The sequence below is a fragment of the Gallinula chloropus genome (assembly GCF_964237585.1).
Source record: "Gallinula chloropus genome assembly, chromosome: 2".
In the NCBI taxonomy this organism is placed as follows: Eukaryota; Metazoa; Chordata; class Aves; order Gruiformes; family Rallidae; genus Gallinula; species Gallinula chloropus.
Genome location: NC_140086.1, coordinates 13,355,996 through 13,375,981, shown reverse-complemented (window position 1 = coordinate 13,375,981; position 19,986 = coordinate 13,355,996). Strand labels below are relative to the sequence as shown.

At 40.3% G+C, this 19,986-nt stretch overlaps 1 protein-coding gene across 1 annotated transcript in view; it reads left to right on the top strand.

Annotated features, from left to right (window-relative positions):
* Positions 1–19,582, top strand: part of FER1L6 (fer-1 like family member 6) — a gene marked incomplete at both ends in the record, with an annotated part of 79,287 nt that extends 59,705 nt beyond the window's left edge. The window contains 10 exons of the mRNA XM_084280150.1: positions 1,312–1,439; positions 3,204–3,374; positions 4,513–4,673; positions 7,429–7,571; positions 8,101–8,189; positions 10,134–10,232; positions 12,542–12,783; positions 12,946–13,109; positions 15,106–15,206; positions 19,396–19,582. Coding sequence (XP_084136276.1) covers positions 1,312–1,439; positions 3,204–3,374; positions 4,513–4,673; positions 7,429–7,571; positions 8,101–8,189; positions 10,134–10,232; positions 12,542–12,783; positions 12,946–13,109; positions 15,106–15,206; positions 19,396–19,582 — 1,485 coding nt within the window. The remainder of the gene's footprint in view (positions 1–1,311; positions 1,440–3,203; positions 3,375–4,512; positions 4,674–7,428; positions 7,572–8,100; positions 8,190–10,133; positions 10,233–12,541; positions 12,784–12,945; positions 13,110–15,105; positions 15,207–19,395) is intronic.
* Between the last annotated feature and the right edge of the window lie 404 nt (positions 19,583–19,986).

Genomic DNA, 19,986 nt, shown 5'->3' with positions numbered 1-19,986 from the left:
GTGATAAGTGGAACATGATGTCAGGGTATGGAATAGCCCTTTGGCCAGTTTGGGTCACCTGTCCTGGCTGTGTCTCCTCCCAACTTCCTGGGTGACCCCCACTTTCATGTTAGCAGGGCTGTATGGGAAACTTGCCTCCTTGGCAACAACTAAAAATATCAGTGTGTTATCAACATTGCTGTCATCCTATATCCAAACCACAGCACTACACCAGCTGCTAGAAAGAAAAGTAACTCCCTGCTGAAAGCAGGACACCACTGAGTGGTCTATCCATCAAACCCATGTCTCTACAACTTAGACACAAGCATGTCATGCAGGACAGTGTCACAGCTTTGCACAATTCCAGATAGATGACATCAGTTGCTCTTTCCTTATCTACCAACACTGTAAACCTGTTGTAGAAAGCCACCAGATCTGTCAGGCATGATTTGCCCATAGTGAAACCATGTTGGCTGTCACCAAACACAATATTCAATCATGATAAATCACAACACTGGAGAATCACTTGTTCAACTGAAAAGGCTAGGGACAGAGCTAACAGTATGGGCAAACTGTTCCAGCCACATCATGCAATTGCAGCTGGTTTTAATCAGTAGAGTTGTTTCAAAATGATGCATATTCATACAGAACCTTTGCAGTAAGGGGGAAATAGGAGCATATTTTTTGAGGATTGTGCGTTACATGCAATAGATGTGAATAATTTATGGGGTGGAGAAAGAAGAAGAAATATGGAGGACAAGGTGATGAATAAGTGCAACATGAAAGGGATAAAAAGAGCTGGAATTTCAAACACACAAGGGAGCTGCATGAGATCTAAGAGGGGAAGAATGGCATGCAAAGAGTCAGTGGCAAACAAAACAGAAGAGAATATGAAGATTGCCTTTAATTCCTTGATTTATGCTTTATTTCTTTAATATAAAGACTTCCAAGCAGTCTTGTAAATATAACCCAAGGCATTGTTTTGCACTGTTCAAAGACCTTGACCAATGCTTTTGGGAAACCTTTCCTGAATTCTGCATGCAGTTGTGCAGCCAGCTTCTTCCTTGGCATTTCCTCTTTTGCTATTGCTTTTTCCATCTCTGTGGTAGGACAGCACTTACACCTGCTGCACCTTTGAAAACGCTCTTCTCCTCCAGATGATCTTTTCCTAGAAGCCTGCAAAGCTAAATGCCAATTTTTATATTATACAAGGCAAGTAAAGCCCCTGTTCTTCTAGAACACCCAGGACTAGACAGAAAACCCACTGTCCTGTGTAATGACTGTGCTGTATTTGAGCAAGCTTCTTGAGGTCACAGCCTTTCTCCCTAACAGGCGTTTAACCTCAGCCCAGCTGATCCAGATGGCAAGTCAGATCCCTACATTGTGCTGAGACTGGGCAACACAGAAATTAAAGACAGGGAAAAATACATCCCCAAGCAGCTAAACCCAGTATTTGGAAGGTCAGTGATGTCTTATTTCTTTATTCAGGGGTGATTTCTGCTTTATCACTTGCCACCAATATTGTTGCTATTAAAAGTGTGTTATATGCTGATTTCTGCCTGTTTGAATGTTTTGTAATTCTACTTGTTAAAATGTTGAGATTTCGTGTCATCCTGTATCATTAAAAATGATTTCATTCTCATACCAGTCAAAACACATCCTTGAATGAAATCTGTGAGAGGCTTTGCAAGTGATGCATGAGAGGAAACAAGGCAACAAATGATCTTGTCTGTGCAAATTAACAGAATTGTTGAAGTTAAAATGAAATAAACATCAGCACAGTGAAGTGTTATTTCACAATCTTTGCTCTTTTTTCAGGTTATACAGTGTCAAATAGATCACATAATTTTAGAACTAGGACAAAAAACAGTAGGTTTATGGACTCACATGGTCTTCTGAATGGGGAAGACAAGGGCAAGCTGTCAGTAAACATCAGCTTTGAATTTTCAATGTTTTATAGGTTTTTTGAATTGTTAATGCTAATACCTATGAATTTTTGTAAAGCTTGAAAGTGTTTTGAATTGGGAAGGAGTTATTCTGTAAGAACATTAAGACAGAGAAACTATACTGTGTCGGACTGAAAGCCCTGTAGGCCAGGGTCCTGTCTGCAAAGGCAGAGAACTAAAGAAGAAAGTGTAAGGAGAAAAGACAAGAGCCAAGTGGTCCCTCCATAGCATGCCATCCCAGTTTCTGTGATTATGATAAACCATAAAGCACAGCTATTATATATGCACATAGAATGGGGCATCAACATTGTGTGTTGTAGATAAGGTTAGGAATGGGCTGTACATTTGGATAGTCCTTGCTGCTGCTTCTGCTAGTGGCATCCCTGATGCTACTGGATCACCAGTTCTTTTGCAGCAGTGGCATCGGCCATAGTAACCATCTCTTGCCATCATAGAAGCGCTGGTCAACGCAGCACCACCAGCCTCTAGCAATCCCAGACCATTACCAAACCTCTCTCTCCTCCAAAAGCTGCCCTGCTGTTGCTACAAAATCCACTTTGTCCACTTTGAGAAAAAGGACAAAACTCATCCTTCAGGAGGCAAAGTTCAGTTTTTCCTCTGCTTAGGAAGAATCTGTAGCCAGTGCTGTGCTGATAAGGATGTTCTGTCTTCCACTAATTTGTCAAATGCCCTTTAAAATCACCTTTATGTTTTCAGTTTCCCTAAAAATCTTAACGACAAAGATTCGTATCCCTGAAAAACACACTGAGTGAAAAGGGCATTCCAATCTTTTAATTGAGTCTTGTTTTAAAGCTTTTGCCTGATCATTTTGCTAGGTGCCCCCAGATTCCTACATTCAATATTTAATTTGAAGTTTCTGGAAGAAATCAGAAAAAACTCAGGTGTCCCTTTTGAGGGTTCTGAAAAGCATGTCAGAACTCTCACATACAGCTTCTTTAGCCTTATCATTTCCATACTTCCACCTATATTGGATTCAGGATAAATGATTGTTGCAGACCAGCTCCATCCCATTGCTCTGTTTACTGTAGGTAGGAACAATCCTCTACAGGAGATGGTAGAAAAGCAGGAGAAAGAAAATACTTCTGCACTGTGTGTTTTCAGTATATTCAGATATTTGATCAAAACATGAAATACTACCAAAAACTCCTCATTTAGCAGAGATGCTGTCCGCATGTCTTTTGTGCAATACTAACTTAACTGTTTTAGGCTTCAAAACTCATTTGGCTCTACAAAGTTCTTAATTTTTTTTTTTTGCAGATCATTTGAAATCCAAGCTACATTCCCCAAGGATTCCTTGCTCACAGTCCAGATCTATGACCATGACTTTGTGGGAACAGATGATCTCATTGGAGAGACTAAAATTGATTTGGAAAATCGTTTCTACAGCAGACATCGAGCTACCTGTGGATTGCAAAGTCAATATGAAATGTAAGTACCTCTGCAGACAGCAATAGAGAGCAGCAGACAGTGAATGACTTGAAGGAGAGATTCCAGATGTGGCTACATACTATGCTTTCTGCAGCACAAAAGTGTCACAGGAAGCATTGTAACTAAATTTCCCCATGGTGCTTAGCAGTGGCTTTGCGTAGTTGCCAACTTCAGTATGAAGTGGATATTTTAAAATAAACAACACTGATTGTTCACCAAGTATTTTAGATAGTAAACAGCCTATGTATAACATACCTGCATGATAAACTGCCTTTGGAGAAGCATAAAGGGCAAATGGAAAATAATCTGTCAGAGAAGTTATGACTGGGCACTGCTCTCCATTGTTCAGCTGCAACTGGAATGTTCGCAGCAAAAGGCAGTGGGACTGGTGTGGCACTGGGGAGACCAAGAATAGAGCAGGGCTGCTGGCATGGCCTCTGTAACAGAGGTGGGTCACAGGGTGGTGGTGCTGAGCTCCCTGTCTTTGTCATATGGCTGCGCTCTCAAGGACGTAGAGCACAAATATTACCTAATGCAGAGGGAGTGAAACTGAAATAACTCCATTGCCATTGGCTAGGGCATTAACCTGAGAAATGTGGGTTTGGGGTTCTTCTAGGATTGTTTCTCCGTTTTATCTACAAAGAAAGAGTGGACAACGTAGAAAAACAATCCAGAAGCACAGATCAAACCCCAAGCCTTCCCTTGCCAGCTCAGTCTTCAGTGTGCTTATTCCAGAACCCAGATAATCTTAGCTTCTGTATTGCACATGTGGGAGATGCAGAACACTTTTCCTTAAATGGAGGTAGAACATGTAGACTTGAATCCTTTAGTTAGAATAGGGAACGAGCTCTGGTCCGTTTCCTCTTGGGGAGCATGCCAGTGCCTGGACTACTTTATCTAAAGTGTGTCTAAGTCTGCCTCAACTTCTGTGTTTCAAGAGGAAAGAGTGATTTGCCCCAGGACCTGAGCAGACAGAGAGTATATCTCAAGTAAGAAATAGTGCTGGACAGCTCAAAGGAAAAGTTAGGCTGACCCGATGACAGAGCCACTGCCAACGGATTGAATCTGTGCATGGGAAGTCCTGATTGGTGAAAGGAAAACCTCCCTCATTGCTCTTCCCTCTGTTCCCTCCTTGCAGAGAAGGGTACAACGCATGGCGAGATGCAACCAAGCCAAGCGAGATCCTCACTAAACTGTGTAAGGACTACAGAATAAGTGGACCCTTCATGCGGCCAGGAGAGATACAAGTAGGAACAAAAGTCTTTAAAGGACAGACAGTCTTCATAGAAGATGAGAATGGTAATTAAATAGTTGATCATGCTTCAACTTCATTGTAGCAGTACCAAGAGGCTGTGCAAGCTCTAGCTGGGGCCCTGCTGCACTGTGCACTCTAAAGTCATATTACTGGAACCTGTCTCTGCTTTGAAATGCTCATATAACTGTGGTGAAGAAGTCTGTGTCTATATTAGCTGTTACTATTGCTTAAATGCAGAGAATCTGTAGAGTTAGCAGTTATTGCTGATGACCTGACATCCCCATGGTAGGTGTTTGGAGATACTTTGGTCTAGGTCCTGCCTGATCCCAGGAATGGGATGCCCAGGACTAGTTGGAGAGCAGGAGACCTTCTTGAAACATGTGTTCTGGCTTAGTTTCATTTGAAAGGAGTGTGGTTTGCATGCTCTGAGATCCTTCCACACAGAAAATGCAAGCATCTGCAAGTCTTTTAAAAAATGTATTCCCTGTCTAAACCAAAACACTAGTGTAGACAGTCCCAAGAAGTCAGAAGAAGATGGAAGGAAAGTAACGATATGAAGTGAGTTCCTCAAGGTCAGAGAAGATCTCTGCTTGACCACAGTTTGGTTCCAGACCACTTACTGCTAGTCCTACCACACCCACTTGGCTTCCTTGTTTTGTTTGTTTGTATTACCACTTTGACTGATCTTTTGAATCACTAACAGCACTATATAGATGCAGGTATCTGTGGGGTCCATGAATCCAGAGGACACAACTTGCTTTCAGAGTTCCCAGATTAAAAAGAGGACAAAGCTAGAAGGAAGTTGAGTATCCATATCACATAGTGGTGGAGTGCAACAGAGCTATCAGCGAAAGATGTCCCTGTCCATAGTGGAGCGGGGGAGTGGATGAGGGATTTTTCAAGGTCTCTTCCAACCCAAACCATTCAATGATTCAGTTTTATACTTAGGGTAAGGAAAAGGACTGTGAGGATGGAAACTTTAAAGGGCAAACAAAAAGGAATTGGTCTTGGGAACAGTAGAAGACACTATGGGAGTGTAGGGAAGCTTCTCACTTATCTGTGTTTATTCATCTCTGAGAACATTCCCCTTGGCAGCTACAAAATATAGTTCACACCTTAAGTGGAAAGCTGCTCAGGTATCGCTGTTAAAGGGAGAGGATTTTGATCCAATTTTGGTTTCCTGGCTGGAGAAGGATTTATGACTCCAGTATTGCTGTTTGTTTTCCTCACTAACAGATGACTGAGTGTGACTGCCAGCAGCAGGATCTCTTGATCAAAATTCCGATTCAGTAAAATGAGACAAACCAACATCAGACAAGATGGGAACCAAAACCAAGGAAATACAGAACCAGATGGGAAAATTCAAAGTACTTATCTACATAAGTTTTTCAATATGTTATAAAGAAATAATTTACAGCATACAGTCTTCTGCATGATCCTTACGCAGACTGCTGTTCTGACAAGTACATCTGGGTCCTTATTTCCCAATGGGTTCCTGTACTGTCACCATTAGGGTCTATAAAACTAGCAAAGACCACAGATTTGAGTTGTAGAGGAGTACCAAAAAAGGGGAGGAAATTATACTTGTGAGTCTTGCATCTAGCTTTAAATTGCAAGGGAAAGAATAGTTTAGCTTTGTTCTAGGATGATAGAACTTTTAATAGACTAGCCTAGAATAGATGAGTTGGAAGGGAACTACAATGATAATCTAGTGCAACTGCTGGCCACTACTCTCAGGTAGTCTAGGACTACCTGTAACCAAGGGTAAGAAATAAGCATCTTCAGAAGGTGCCTGAGAGAAGAAACAGGTTATCATGGGCTGATCTGTCCTTGCTGTTCAGGCTGCCTGACTGAAGACCTTGCTTTTAGCTGGCAAAAATTAGATGGAATACATCACATCTCAAACACATCAGTGCACAAGATAGAACTAGGACTCCTAACCATGTGGTCATCCTACCTCCCTCACTTAGCCATTAGGAAGGGGTTAATACCTGCTGTTTAAATCCCAAACAAACCTTTTGTCTCCTACCAGCAACCCAGAGATAGGAAAAGCGGTAACTGCTGACAGAAAGGGTCCTACCTTTTTTCTGGCTTGGGTACTTCTCTCCTAATCTAGGAGATATCCCTCTTCAAAAGTCTGTGTTCCTTTTGTGTGAAACACAAAAAGGGAGGAAAGAGAAACTCAAGAGCTTGGGACTCTCTGCTTTCCAAGATGCTCCCTACCTTCAATATTAGCAGTGGTCCTTCCCTGAGGTCTCCCTTCCTCCCATGGCCAGACTGAGCTATTCAGGAGGTGACATGTTCTTGCCCATGGACTTCAACCCTCTTCCCTTGAAGTGGGATTGAGTTCTCCAGAGGTGCCTTTGCTGTTGCAATCACAAGGCAAAATAAGGTATAGATACAATTCCTTGAGCCTGTTTACTGTCAATTCTGTCAAAATCCAAGTCTTCTTGTCTTCCATGAACCATAAAAAAGTGCATGCAATTTCATGTAGAAAGAGTAGTTCACAGGTTTCTTCCATCTTCCTGTTAGACATGACTTCTATAATAGTGAAATGATTCTCTTTGTTTTATAGATAAACTACTAAGTGCTAATCATATAGTTACCTGGTGGGTGCCCTTATTTAGAAGAATTAAATGCATGTCAAGATCGTCCTTTATTTAGCTGGGATACATAAAACCTTCCTTTTAACTCAAGCAGATATTTAATGAACATCTTTAATAATTAATGGAATGTATTACCAAGGGGTTCAAAATTATAATTCAGGTCTCTTTGTTCTTGTTCTGCTCTTTCCTGTAGAGGAGCCAGTTGAATCGTATGAACATCTCTCTTTAAAGGTTTTATGTGCTTGGGAAGAAATCCCCGGAGCTGGATACAAACTGGTCCCAGAGCACATTGAGACTCGGCCTCTCTACCATAAGGATAAGCCAGGCATGGAACAGGTAGAGCAGCTCTGAGATGATGGTGGTGACACAGGAGCTGGTTTTCCTTTCCTCCAGTTACTGTGCTTTATACTTCTACCTGCAAACTTACGATACAGAATCCAAATGTTGTACCATATGTGAGACTTTGTACGGTATCAACCTGGAAATGGTCACACACATATGTGCATAGTCAGCTACCTAAATGTGCAAGAGTCATGGAAGGCGTGACTGCATATTTTCATTCATAGTTTAGTAAGCTAACACAGACTATGCTTGAATTTGAGCTTTCATTCTTTTTTCCCCTTTCATCATGTACTATTTTTACATGGATTTTATGTTGAAGCTGCCAGTGTTTGATCTCAATTCCAACTTCACCAAATTCCTGAGATAAAATATTTGTATTAAAAAAATTAAAATGTATAGTTGGTTTATAGATTAAATCACAGTTACAGGACAGCGTTGGGTTTGGATGTTAGAATTACATTTAAAACCTTTTAAAATCTCTCTAAAATAGGGTTACAGAGATGTTTATCTCTCTATTTTCAAGGGTCGTGTACAGATGTGGGTCGACATGTTTCCTAAAGACATGCCTCTGCCAGGACCCCCAGTGGACATTTCACCAAGAAAACCCAAAGGGTAATTAATGCTCGGTGCTTTCTTCCCAGCACAGCAACATAAGCCTTCAAAGGCTGTCTTTCTTAAGTGTCTGGAAAACATTATTAAAGGAACTATCACAATTTCTGTGATCCTGAGAAAAGTTTTCCTTGGTTCACATGACTTCAAACCAAAAGGGAGCATCCAGTGATGTCGCCTCCATTAAAAAATTCAAAGGACTGTTAGGGATTTTTTTCAGCACACGTTTCTTTTAGGAAGATATCCCTTTTTCCTATAGGAGGTGGCTAGAGGCCAGAGTCCCTGAATAATTCTGATGTTGTCATCTACTTGTTGAGCTGAAAGAAGAAACTCTGGTTTTGTTACTTCTTTCCGCTAGATAACTTACTGGATGAGATCTTTAACCACATGCAATTACTTCTATTGGAGTTCCAGCACTTCATTCAAAGATGAAGAAAAACATAAAGCAGCAACAGACAGAAGAGAGAAGTTTGGAATAACCTGTCAAAATCCACACAGTTACTTAGGCTGCTTTATGTGCAACACCACACATAGTTCTTCAAGCTAAATCAATGTTTATAAATGAAACACACAAATGAGCAAGTGGTTTCTCAGTCTATTGGAGCTTTATTCAATATTTTAGCAAGGCTTTCCCTGAGAATTTCATGTCTGAAGCAGTGTCAGGTACCATTCCTGTATTATTTATTTGAACAAGAAACAATGTAAATAAATCTTGTTTCATCTGTACTTTTACAAAAGCCATGATTTGACAAAAACAAGAGTCTGTGTAACAATTACTTTCTTGAGGCCAGAACTTTCTGTAAAGCTCCTTAACAACAAGCATTTTCCAATCCAAAAAGATTTAAAACTAATCATACTCCCAAACCAAAGTGTTGCTGCTCTTTTTGTAGTCTACAAAAGGGAAAAGATTGTCAAACCATTAATTATGAGCAAGAAAGTAAACATCTAAACACAAGTTACAAATTTTTGCTGAGAAATGCATATCTGCTGCAGCAAAACAGGCTCCAGGCTCCACAAGACTTCAAACACTTTGTGAAAACAATCTCTGTCTGAATAGAGATCTGACAGAGCATTGCAGATGAAAAGTTTCTTTGGCTAGTGTGGAGTCTTGGTTTTCACAGCTGACATCTAAAAAAGCTCCAAGACCCATGGCCTGGTAAGTTTTGGGGCAAACTGTTTCACACCTGAGATCAAAGCTATTTCTAAGACAACACGTCATATCATAAAAATTATATATTGGTGTTCTCAAACATAGTTGTTGGGTTTTTCTCTAATTTTGAAGTTCATACAATGACTCAAGGTATACCTAAATTTTGAGCGTCATTTTTTTCTGTCATCTGCAACATCTGTGTATCAGTTGAAGCCTCTAGAGCTTCAGATGGCCATCATAAATGTATACAGGTAGTGAAAAGGATGAGAAAGCTTAAAATCCTTTTGCTTCTCAAGATGAGTGCAGTTGTTTAAATTAAAATATCTCTGAACAGTGCTTCTCTTCCTCTTTAATGCACTGGATTGCACCATTTGGAATGTTTGTAAGCATTTCTTCTGAAAAGCACCTTTCAGTGAGCCTTGTTTTATGTTAGCAAACTGCCCTCCACAGCAGCATTAGATACTGCTCTGATGATGTTGTTGAGACCAACTTTGCCTTGTTTCACTGCGGCATTTTTGTGAAAAGAATTTAAAAGGCACAGGCACATAAAAAGCAGGGAATTTTCCATTCCTCCCAAAGCTGTCAGCGACCCCTGTTTCCTCCAAGAGCTGAAAGCAGCCACCATCCCCACTCTATCACTACATTTCTGTAAACAGTAGAGGCCTGAGGCTGATGCTATTTTAAGAGTTTTGTCCAAATACAACATTTCTCACTTCATAGAAGCATGATGTGATAGAAGTTTATATTAGTGTCTGACCAGAGCTCGAGTATGTACAGGCCAACTTTTTGTTTTTCAGCTACGAACTGAGGGTAATAATCTGGAATACAGAGGATGTCATTCTAGAAGATGAAAATATTTTTACTGGGCAAAAATCAAGTGATATCTATGTAAAAGGGTAAGTTCCTCAGGACTTTTTTTCAGAAGAATATGAAATGCTTTATTTAAAATTCAGACAAAAAATTTAGGTTGGTAGAAAATCTGATAACCTGTTTCTCGACCTTGGCACTTTGCTCTAAATGCCTGTCCAGATTATTTATCTGTATTTTATACTGTTTCTCTCTTCTTTTTTTTTTTCTCTTAAAATCATGTAAATGTAAAATTACATTAGTCCTTACTTCCCACTCAGGCAGAGGTCACAATTTAGTCACAATTTAGCAGACAAAGCTCAAACACTGAATTCAAACAAATTTACACAAATGCATAGATGTTTGAAATATTGACATTTGGCCACCTTAAAAACAAGAAAGTAGTTGTATTTCAGACTGTTTCCATGGGAAATGTTTTTAGCCTCATATGGGGAGTGTTTTGGGTGAATGACTACAGGGGGAGAACATCATGTGGACATTCTGCTCTCAATCTCCTTCATGCCACAGGCAAAATGCCTGTCACAGCTGAAGAGATGCTACAGGGACAATCAGGGAGTAAAGTGACAGGAAAAGGGGTAATGGCTTTAAAATGAAGGAAGGTAGATTTAGATTAGATATTATAGAAAAAATCCTGCACTCTGAGGTAATTGAGGCACCATAACAGGTTTCACAGAGAAGCTGTGGCTGCCCCTTCCCTGGCAGTGTTCAAGGCCACACTGGATGGGGCTTTAGCCAGCCTGGGCTAGTGCAGGGTCTCCTTGCCCTTGGCAAGGGGTTGGTTCCTGATTAGCTTTGAGGTCCCTTCCAGCCCAAATCATTCCATGATTCTTTATTAGAGAGTGATGTTGGTATTCCCATATGAATTCTGCAATTGAGAAGACCTGGAAAATCTTAATTTGTATAGCACTATGCACATGGAAAATTAATTTCCTTAAAAATCTTGTGGCAGTATTGCCAATACCTAAATGCAGAGAGCTGGAGCAGGGAGCACTGGGACTGATGAAGGGGGAAGGGACAATGTTTTTACCTTGCAGGTTCTGAAAATCATCAGAACCTTATAAGAAATCCACAGCAGATAGACAGAGCAATCTGGTAGCAGCTCTTATCCCTAAGGTATACCTGCATGCATTTTTCCAGGGAAACTTGTGTTAGCTCTGACAAAGCTGTGTGGGGCACCAGGAGTTCTAACATTCTTTGGGACCAAGAGGTATTAGCCCGGGTGAAACATGAACTAATACACCTATGTGGTCCCCATTGTGCAATAAGTGTGGTTATTGCAATTCCCTGAGAGGAGCTACTCTGAAATCAGTGGTGTTCATGGATGTTCCCAACTTAGCAATAAATTAGTATGGTCAGACCACTAGCAAAATAGTTCTGAGAACATGATATTGAGTGAACAAATAGGGAGTCAGATTTAGTGCTGAGCTGTGTGATAACGTGAGGACACTGCTATCAATGCTACAGCAGTTTGACAGGGAAAGCAGGAGTAGAGAACTTTTTGCTTTTGTACCTTAATGGTGAAGACTCAAATCTCAGTATGTTCAGACAGTGCCCATGGCACTGAGCCTGTCACCAGGCATGGCTCTGCACTGGGGGCAGTGCTGTGCTTGGGATTGTTACTGTTTTTCTCAATTCCATTTTGAAATAACGGGGCTTGTAGGGGAAAAGCCACTCTTTGGGAGCAGTGAAAAAGTGCTAATCTTCACTAAAGCTGTGATAAACTTCAGAACTAAGGGATACCTAGCTGGCTCGTTACCTCAGTGGAGCTCTTCAGAGAAGATGATTGTGTTTAGGAAAGCTTAGTGCTTTTGTATCATAGATTGCACATCAGTCGGCATGCACACTGTAGCAAGAGGAAAGCACAAGAAAAAAGAGACACTTCTCCAGCTATCATTGTGCCTTGTTTTTACCACAAACAGCAGCTGCAAACAACTTAGACTCTAATCCTGAGCACTGAAATCAGTCTTGGGACTTTGTCACGGAATTAGTGTGGGCACAACACAAATTCAGGGTGATTACTAGTGTATAAATGGCTGACTGTCTTTGCCTGTCCAATAGAAGACAGACATCTTGGCCAATAGCATATAGCCAGCTGGTATTTTGGGGTCTGATTGAAATGTTCTCACTCTGTCAGCTTTTGATTATCATTGGCCATTGCTGCAGCCTTTACCTCAGCTGGGAAGTGGCTGAGATCCCCACGGCATGTGTCACAGTCCTGAACAGTGTGTTGCCCCTACTGATTATGTAGGAATTACAAGGAGATCATAGATAAATAATGACAACCACAATTCAAGCTTCCCTGGTGACAGCACTGTTTTCCACTGTGTGCTTGCCATAGGTGGATAAAGGGCCTGGAAGAGGACAAGCAGGAGACAGATGTACATTACAACTCCTTGACAGGAGAGGGCAACTTCAACTGGCGCTTTGTGTTCCCCTTCCACTATCTCCCAGCAGAGAAACAAATGGTGGTTAGTAAAAGAGAAAACATATTTTCATTGGAAAAAACAGAGCGCAAAATACCTGCTGAACTCGTCCTTCAGGTGTGGGACTTTGAAAGACTCTCTGCAGATGATTTCTTGGGTGAGTATGCAATAGATTTGAATGCCTGACAATATGAGAGATCCCCAGCTCTGAATCTTGGGTCCAAGCTGCTGCATTGTTCCATGTATCTCATTTGGAAGCTGTTGTTTGAATGCCTTTGTGTCTGGTCTCTGAGTGTTCTCACATTAATTCTCCCTTCAGGTACTCTTGAATTGAACCTGAATGGGTTCCCTCGAGCAGCAAAGACAGCCAAGAGCTGTGACCTAGGCATGGTCATGGCAGCAAGTGAAGAAAGTAAGATCTCTGTATTTCAGCAGAAGCGTGTCAGAGGCTGGTGGCCCTTCATCAAGGCTGGGGAGCTCACGGTATGCCACTCACTACAGATGAGCATCTCTTCTCTGGGACTGATAGGTCTGCTGAGATCATGAGACATTTTAAATTTGAATGTGGCATCTGAAGAACAACCACCACTCCCATAGGAGTCTTCTGAATGCTTTAGTGGCTCCCCATAGATTTGGTTCAGATAATCCCAGGCAATCAGAGCACTTTGTACTTTTTATTTGCTTTCTTCCACTGTTTATCTCCAAGCATACTGGATAGGCAGAATGGAAAATCAGGTGTTTCCAGACAATTTTATGTCAGCTGAGGAAATCCTGGGAGGAATCATACATGCTTGTTTATTTCTTTACTATCTATTTCTCACTTCAACCAGGACAAAGGAAATTATTTTGGAATGTACCATTATTCTTGCTAGTGACACATCTCAAGTAGAAAGAGCACAGTGCTCTCCTTGTTGAAGTGTGCTCAGTAAGCCAATACTTTTTGGTTTACTGTCAGGATACAATTGGTATGAAGAATACAAAAGACAATGACAGCTTCCTCCAAACTCTACAGTACTTGTTATGTTAGAATTATCCTCCTAAGATGAGTATAAATGGTGCCATACAAAGTGCCATCTTCAGGTTCATTATCTTCTTCAGATTGAAGGTGACTGTACTTTCCCTGGATTTAGTGAATGGACAACACTCCCAAATCCCTGTTTTAGCTCCATTTGCTCAACTCCAGTACATTTGTTTCTCTTTTTTCCATTCTTTTTTTTCCCACTTTAATTGATCCCTTCCACTTTCATATTGATCCCTTTTATCTGCATCGTTCTTTCAGCCCACTTCTGTGCTGAATCCCAGCCACTGGCCATGGGTTAACACACTTTTTTTGTTGACATCCACAAAGGTATGGGTAGGAAAATAACAAATACATAAAAAGCCTTTTGTTTTGTTTTTCATCCATCACAGATTTTATGAAGTTGATTTGATTTAACAACTCTTAATGGTTACTGGAATCTTTAAATCTCTGAAATCTTCATTTTTTTTCCTTTGGCCTAATTAAATTTGTATCAGAAATAGTACTGAAAGGTACCTGGGTGAACAGAGAAAAGAGAGAATGCCTCTGTAACCTAACACAGACAGAAATACCAACAGATCTGTTGCTTGAGTACAAGGGTAAACCAAATATTTATCCCATGTTTTGGAAGCTCTAACTTCCATAGCAGAAGTTACAGTTGATACTAAGACTCCAAATAGCTCAGATTACATATTTCTACTTCAAAGCATAGCAGGCATGATCTTTTATAAGTGCTAATTTTTCATTCGTTACTCAACAAAATTTAATGGTTTGTCACCATGAAAATAAGCAGTAAATCAGCAGTTATATTCCATTATGAATTTTCTGAATTCTAGAAATTTTTGGTAAGTTGGTGCTGGACAAAGTGGTCCTTTTGTAACAACTCTGAATATCTTCTTCTGGCCATATATCAGGAAAATTTACTCTGAATCTACCCACCAGACCTCTGTTTTTTTAGCCTGAACAGAGCTGTCTAAGACTGCATGATACTTCCTGCACACAGATGTCACTTCCAGCTATCTTCCTTTTGTGAGCTGAGACTCCACAGCTCAACTGCTCCAGCATGTGTGACTGTGTGAATTATCCCTGGTGGTGGACTACTCCTCGTCCACATCAGCAGCACAGCTTTCATCTCAGCCATTCAGCTCTGCCAGGACATGTGACAGATACAAGACAGGTCTTCTCAGATGAATTACTTTATCATTGAGGTAACAGAAAAGGTATTTATGGGTCTGGAAAAAAACCACCTACCTCTCTTTCCTCACAGTCTTTGAGCATAAGTCAGGAATATGGTGCCCAGGCAGGGGGTTTCTTTGTGCCTTCTCTTTAACTACAAAGACTTTCTCTTACTTTCTTTAATCAATCTCTTTTGCTGTCATCTGGCTCCACAAGCCAAATCCTGATGTTATTTAATGATAATAACCCAGGATTGGATGCTTACATATGATCTCTCTCATCCAGGGCAAGGTGGAAGCTGAGTTTCACTTAGTCACAGCAGAAGAAGCTGAGAAGAATCCAGTAGGCAAAGCTCGAAAGGAGCCTGAGCCCTTGGAAAAACCCAAGTGAGTAGAAGCATATACATGAAACAGGTGTTCAGCAGGAGATGGGGAAAAGTAGGTCTCCTTGCTCCTCTTCTGGCTTTTCTCCTCTTCCCTGCTGTAACTTTTAGTAAGCTATTTGTCCAACTTGTGCATCGCCTGTCTGCTGGCACTCATCGCTGGCAGCACCTTCCAGGTGAGCTGGAATGCCTTCCTCTGGAAGCCCAAATAAATTGCATTGCTGCACGTTTGTCATCAGCTGGAGTTCACACGTGGGCTCATTCCATATCTGTCCTGGCACATGATAACCTGTTAAACCATCATAACTTCTGTGTACACAGAACACTTTAATTTGCTCATGTATAAAGATCAGATGGATTATATTTATTATATTAAGAGGATAATAATAATCCATTAATATTTAAGTGTTTTAAAATGACTAAGAAATATTTCCTAGGTCCAGGCTTTTTTATTATGAAAATTAGGAGACAGAATCTTAGTATCAGGAAACAAGTATTTCAGATATTAGGAAAAATTTATTCGCTGAAAGAGTTGTCAGGCTGCCCTGGGAAGTGTTTGAGTCACCATCCCTGGAAGTATATAAAAGACATGTAGATGTGGTGCTTAAGGACATGGACTCATGGCTCAATGGTGGACTTGCTAGGTTAATGGTTAGACTATGATCTTATACATCTTTTCCAACATAGATTATTCTGTGATCCTGTGATTCCAAGAATTGTCTGCACACATTTAAAGGTGTCTTAGCTGCTACATGTGAGTGGAAAACTGACCTCTGCATACCTCTACATATTTTCACATTAATGAATCACTGGCAGCTAAAGTGATAAAAAGAAAATCAGCTCCTACAGGAACGATAAGACCGTAACAAATCTATCTCTAATCTTTATGTGCTTTAAAATCAAATAATGAAAATCCTTGTTTTTCATCATAATACTTTTTAATGAGGACGTTTTAAGTGCTTTAACAGAGATAGATGATCTAGAAGGAGCATTTTATCTTCCAGCATTTGTCACATTAAAAATTATTACCAACTGAGATTTTTGCATTCAGAAAAAATGTATTTCTAATCTATTTTAGCTCAAGTACTTTGCTCTTCTAAAGTAATGAGCTAGACTTAAAAAAAAAAGGAGAGTGAAATTGATGTTATATTTCCTGTTTCAAAAGCTTCTAAAATCAATTGCTAATTGTAATGGTAATCATTGCACATTCTGTTTATTTTTGTCAGTTTGATACCTACCTCAGGATAAACATGAAAAAGGATAAAACAGCATAAGGGCAAAGTTGCCAATATCTATAAACAGATTATAAATTTGGTCTGAAAATTAAAGGTACCAGAAAGTTGTTAAAAATTAGCCTTGGAAAGACTTTAATCATTTCACCCAATATCTTCACCCAGAGGCAGGATGAGCTATGCCTGACAGATGTCTGCCTGAAAGATTCCCAGTAATGAAAACTAAAGCACTGGGTTGCAAAGGGAAGGCAACTGGGATAGCTCTGGAATATGTCAGGTGGGAAGCAATCAGTTTAGGCAGTTTTAAGAGAGACCATCGCATGTAATAGAAGTATTACATGTCCAGAAGGTTGTTAACAGGCTGTGCAAAGGCACCTTCTCGTTTTCCTCTCATTTCTTCAGGTGCAGCCATACACCCTGGCAGCCTGGGGCTTCAGGGCTTCCTGTGTTTTCACTGCATTTTATCTGCAAATGTGCTGTTGGGCTAAAAGGTTGTCCCTGGCCTGATGCCCCTTTGTCTGCTGCACAGCCAGCCTGGAGGGGTTTTGACGCAGAAGGCACAAGACCACAGCCTTCCTCTCCAGATCTTGCACTGGGTAATCAGAGAGGCTCCACATGTAGGTTTTTATGATACAATACACAGCCAACTCATGGCTCAACCCAGTTCTACTTTTGACATGCATGCCTCAATTGAATTAAAATTAGGGTGGAGTTAATTTCACTTGACATTCCCATCTCAGAAGCAAGCTCAGGCTTTTTTTGAGGCCACTCAGGTACAGCCAGGATAGTTATCTCATTTACTTAACGTGATCTTAAGATGGAAGCTGGGGAGAAAGATGAATTGTCCTCCAGAAGGACCTTCCTCTCCACATTCCCAGGACCGAACAGGGCAGTCACCTAAGTTATAAAGTTTGGCAAATCAAATCCTCAGGTTACTAAAGCAATATCAGACTGCAGATAGTAAGTGCTATTTAGCTAGGTACTCACTTACTGGAAGGAAAATAATCTAAAAGCTGAAGATATTGCATGGCTCAGATCCATAAAGCTGGTATTAAAGTTTATCATCTCAGTGCACCTGAGTGATGGAATATGTAGTTTGTACATGCAGAATATTCAAAATTGGCTGAGAGATAGCAGATACATGTTCCTGCACTTCAAATAAGTTCTCTTCAGGAAGGAATGGATCCCAAGCAGCTTTGTGTCAGGACCTCCATATCTCTATGCCAGTACTATAGCTCCCTATTTTTTTGCTAATCATGTAGGCTCACACAGAGAGTCAGGGAAATGTTCAGATTGATTTGAGTAATTAAGTTTTTTAATTAAGAAAAAAAAATACTTCAAACCTAGAATTATCTTCTAGGAGCTACTAGACAGTAGCAGACTCTTTAATGTACCAGAGCAAAGGTGGAAAAAGATAAAATGTCTGGGAGCTAAAGAGAAACATACAAATAAGAAATAAGGTGCAGTGAGTGTAATTTCCTGGTAGCCAAAGCACCACAAGGTCATCCATCTCTGACAATGAAGACAGGAGGCTTTTCCAGATGCCCTCTGTTATAACAAATGTGCTGCTATGACTGGGACTGAATTCTGCTGCCTGTGTTGCAAAGAAAACAACTTAAACGTGCAGTATTCTAGCTTTTTTTAGCCCCTGTCTTTAAAGGTTATGAAAAGCCCTGAAGTAGGTGGGACATGCAGACTGGTGGTTTTGTTACTCAGGTCTGTGATTCACCAAGTTTTACTCTGTAGAGTACCCATTTTTTAATATCTTTTTTAACCTGGAGGGAATGTGTGTTGATTTATTTCTGAGTCATTTACACCTCAGTATAAAACACAGTCTTTAATTAAAAGATATTCAATTGGTCTTTTAGATTTACAGTCTTTCTGTCACATGGGCATTTGGTTCCACACGCTGAATTCTGAATTGTCTGGATGATTAAGGCCCTGCCTAAATTCCTTCCTTCAACAGCTTTCTGCAGTGAGACATGGACGTTGCTTTTTGTGACCCTCAGTCTTGATTTAATTCTCTTTACTGCTGCACCGTTGGCACAATTACAGTGACATTGGATAAGAGAGACAACCTACACCCAATCCTGCAGGTGTTAATTTTGCTCTACACCATAATCCTCTGGTCATCCCATCATTTGAAGCTGACAGATGTTGTGTCAGCTCGGCGCAAGCGTAGAGCTGTGGAAGTCAGAGGCATAGTAACCTCCCAAGATGGGTGGCATGCTGGAGGAGAAACAATACCAACAGTTTTCCTAAGGAGAACCTTGTTTTCCTGTCTGTATGCAGCCAGCTTGGCTATAAAGTGTGAAGAAACTCCTGCTTATGGAGAATAATACAACATGAGGCAAAATATGGAAAAAATTTAGGATTGTGGAGTGCAGATCTTTTCCACTAGAAGGAAGTGGCTCAAGGCAAGCTACCTAGATTTGGGTTTTCATCTCATCTCCTGTTTTCAGGAGGCCTGTTTTAAATTTCCTTCTGAAAATACACCATTTTGGACCGTGTGCCAAGCCTGAGCTATCTCTTTTATATCACCATGACTATCACTGAGCAATAAGATTTTTTGTAGTGGTTTGTTACTTCTTTTGCTATGCTAAATTCATTGTAATGATTAGAAAGCTTTTGTACTCATGTTTGAGATGTCTTCATTTCTTCTTTAGGATTTATCATGATCCTGTCTAATTTTGAACCCTGTATCTTGCCTTAAATTGGAGTAGGTATGAAATGTGAGCTGGAATTTCCTTCTCAGTGGTGTGTGTAACTTAAACTGGGGGAAAAATGGAAGAGGAGTGACTCCATAATGTATGAAATTCATGGAAGTTCCCTCTAAACTCTTTAGCGGGTTACCAGGAGTTTAGAGGTCCTCTTTAGGCACAAATATTATGCAGTGGAGTAGCTTTTGAAATAGCTGGATCTCCATTTACAACATTTTTCTCTTTTTCTTTCTTCTTTTAGCCGACCAGACACATCCTTCTCTTGGTTTGTAAATCCTTTCAAGTGCTTGTATCACCTGATCTGGAGAAATTACAAGAAGTACATCATCATCGGCATCATTCTGCTTATTCTCATTGTCTTCCTGGTGCTCTTCATCTACACGCTGCCAGGTGCCATCAGTCAAAAGATAGTTATAGGAAAATCGTAGGTTATGGCTCTCATTGTAACCAACCATATGCAAGCAATTCACTTAAAAACAGAATTCAGGCAGGCAGAATTAATCTGCCTGAAACACAGAAAACATAACTATTCATAGCAAAAAACAGAGGTCTCAGAATATTTTAACATCATCTTTGGCAGCTCATTCAGACCAAGCCTTAATATACCTTATTATCAACATACTGTTGCAGCTTTTATTGACACTGAAAATTCGATTCTGTGCTTAAAACTGAGTTTGAAAGTAAATTCCTTAATGCTGTGCAGAAACTGATTTGTCAGTGAAGTAGTTATTATTACAGACAAATGATTAAATATTAAATGCAAAATCTGTACACAAAAATAAATGTATAGTTCAGTCTTTGCATAGTTTTGTAACTAATTATTTGAACTGTT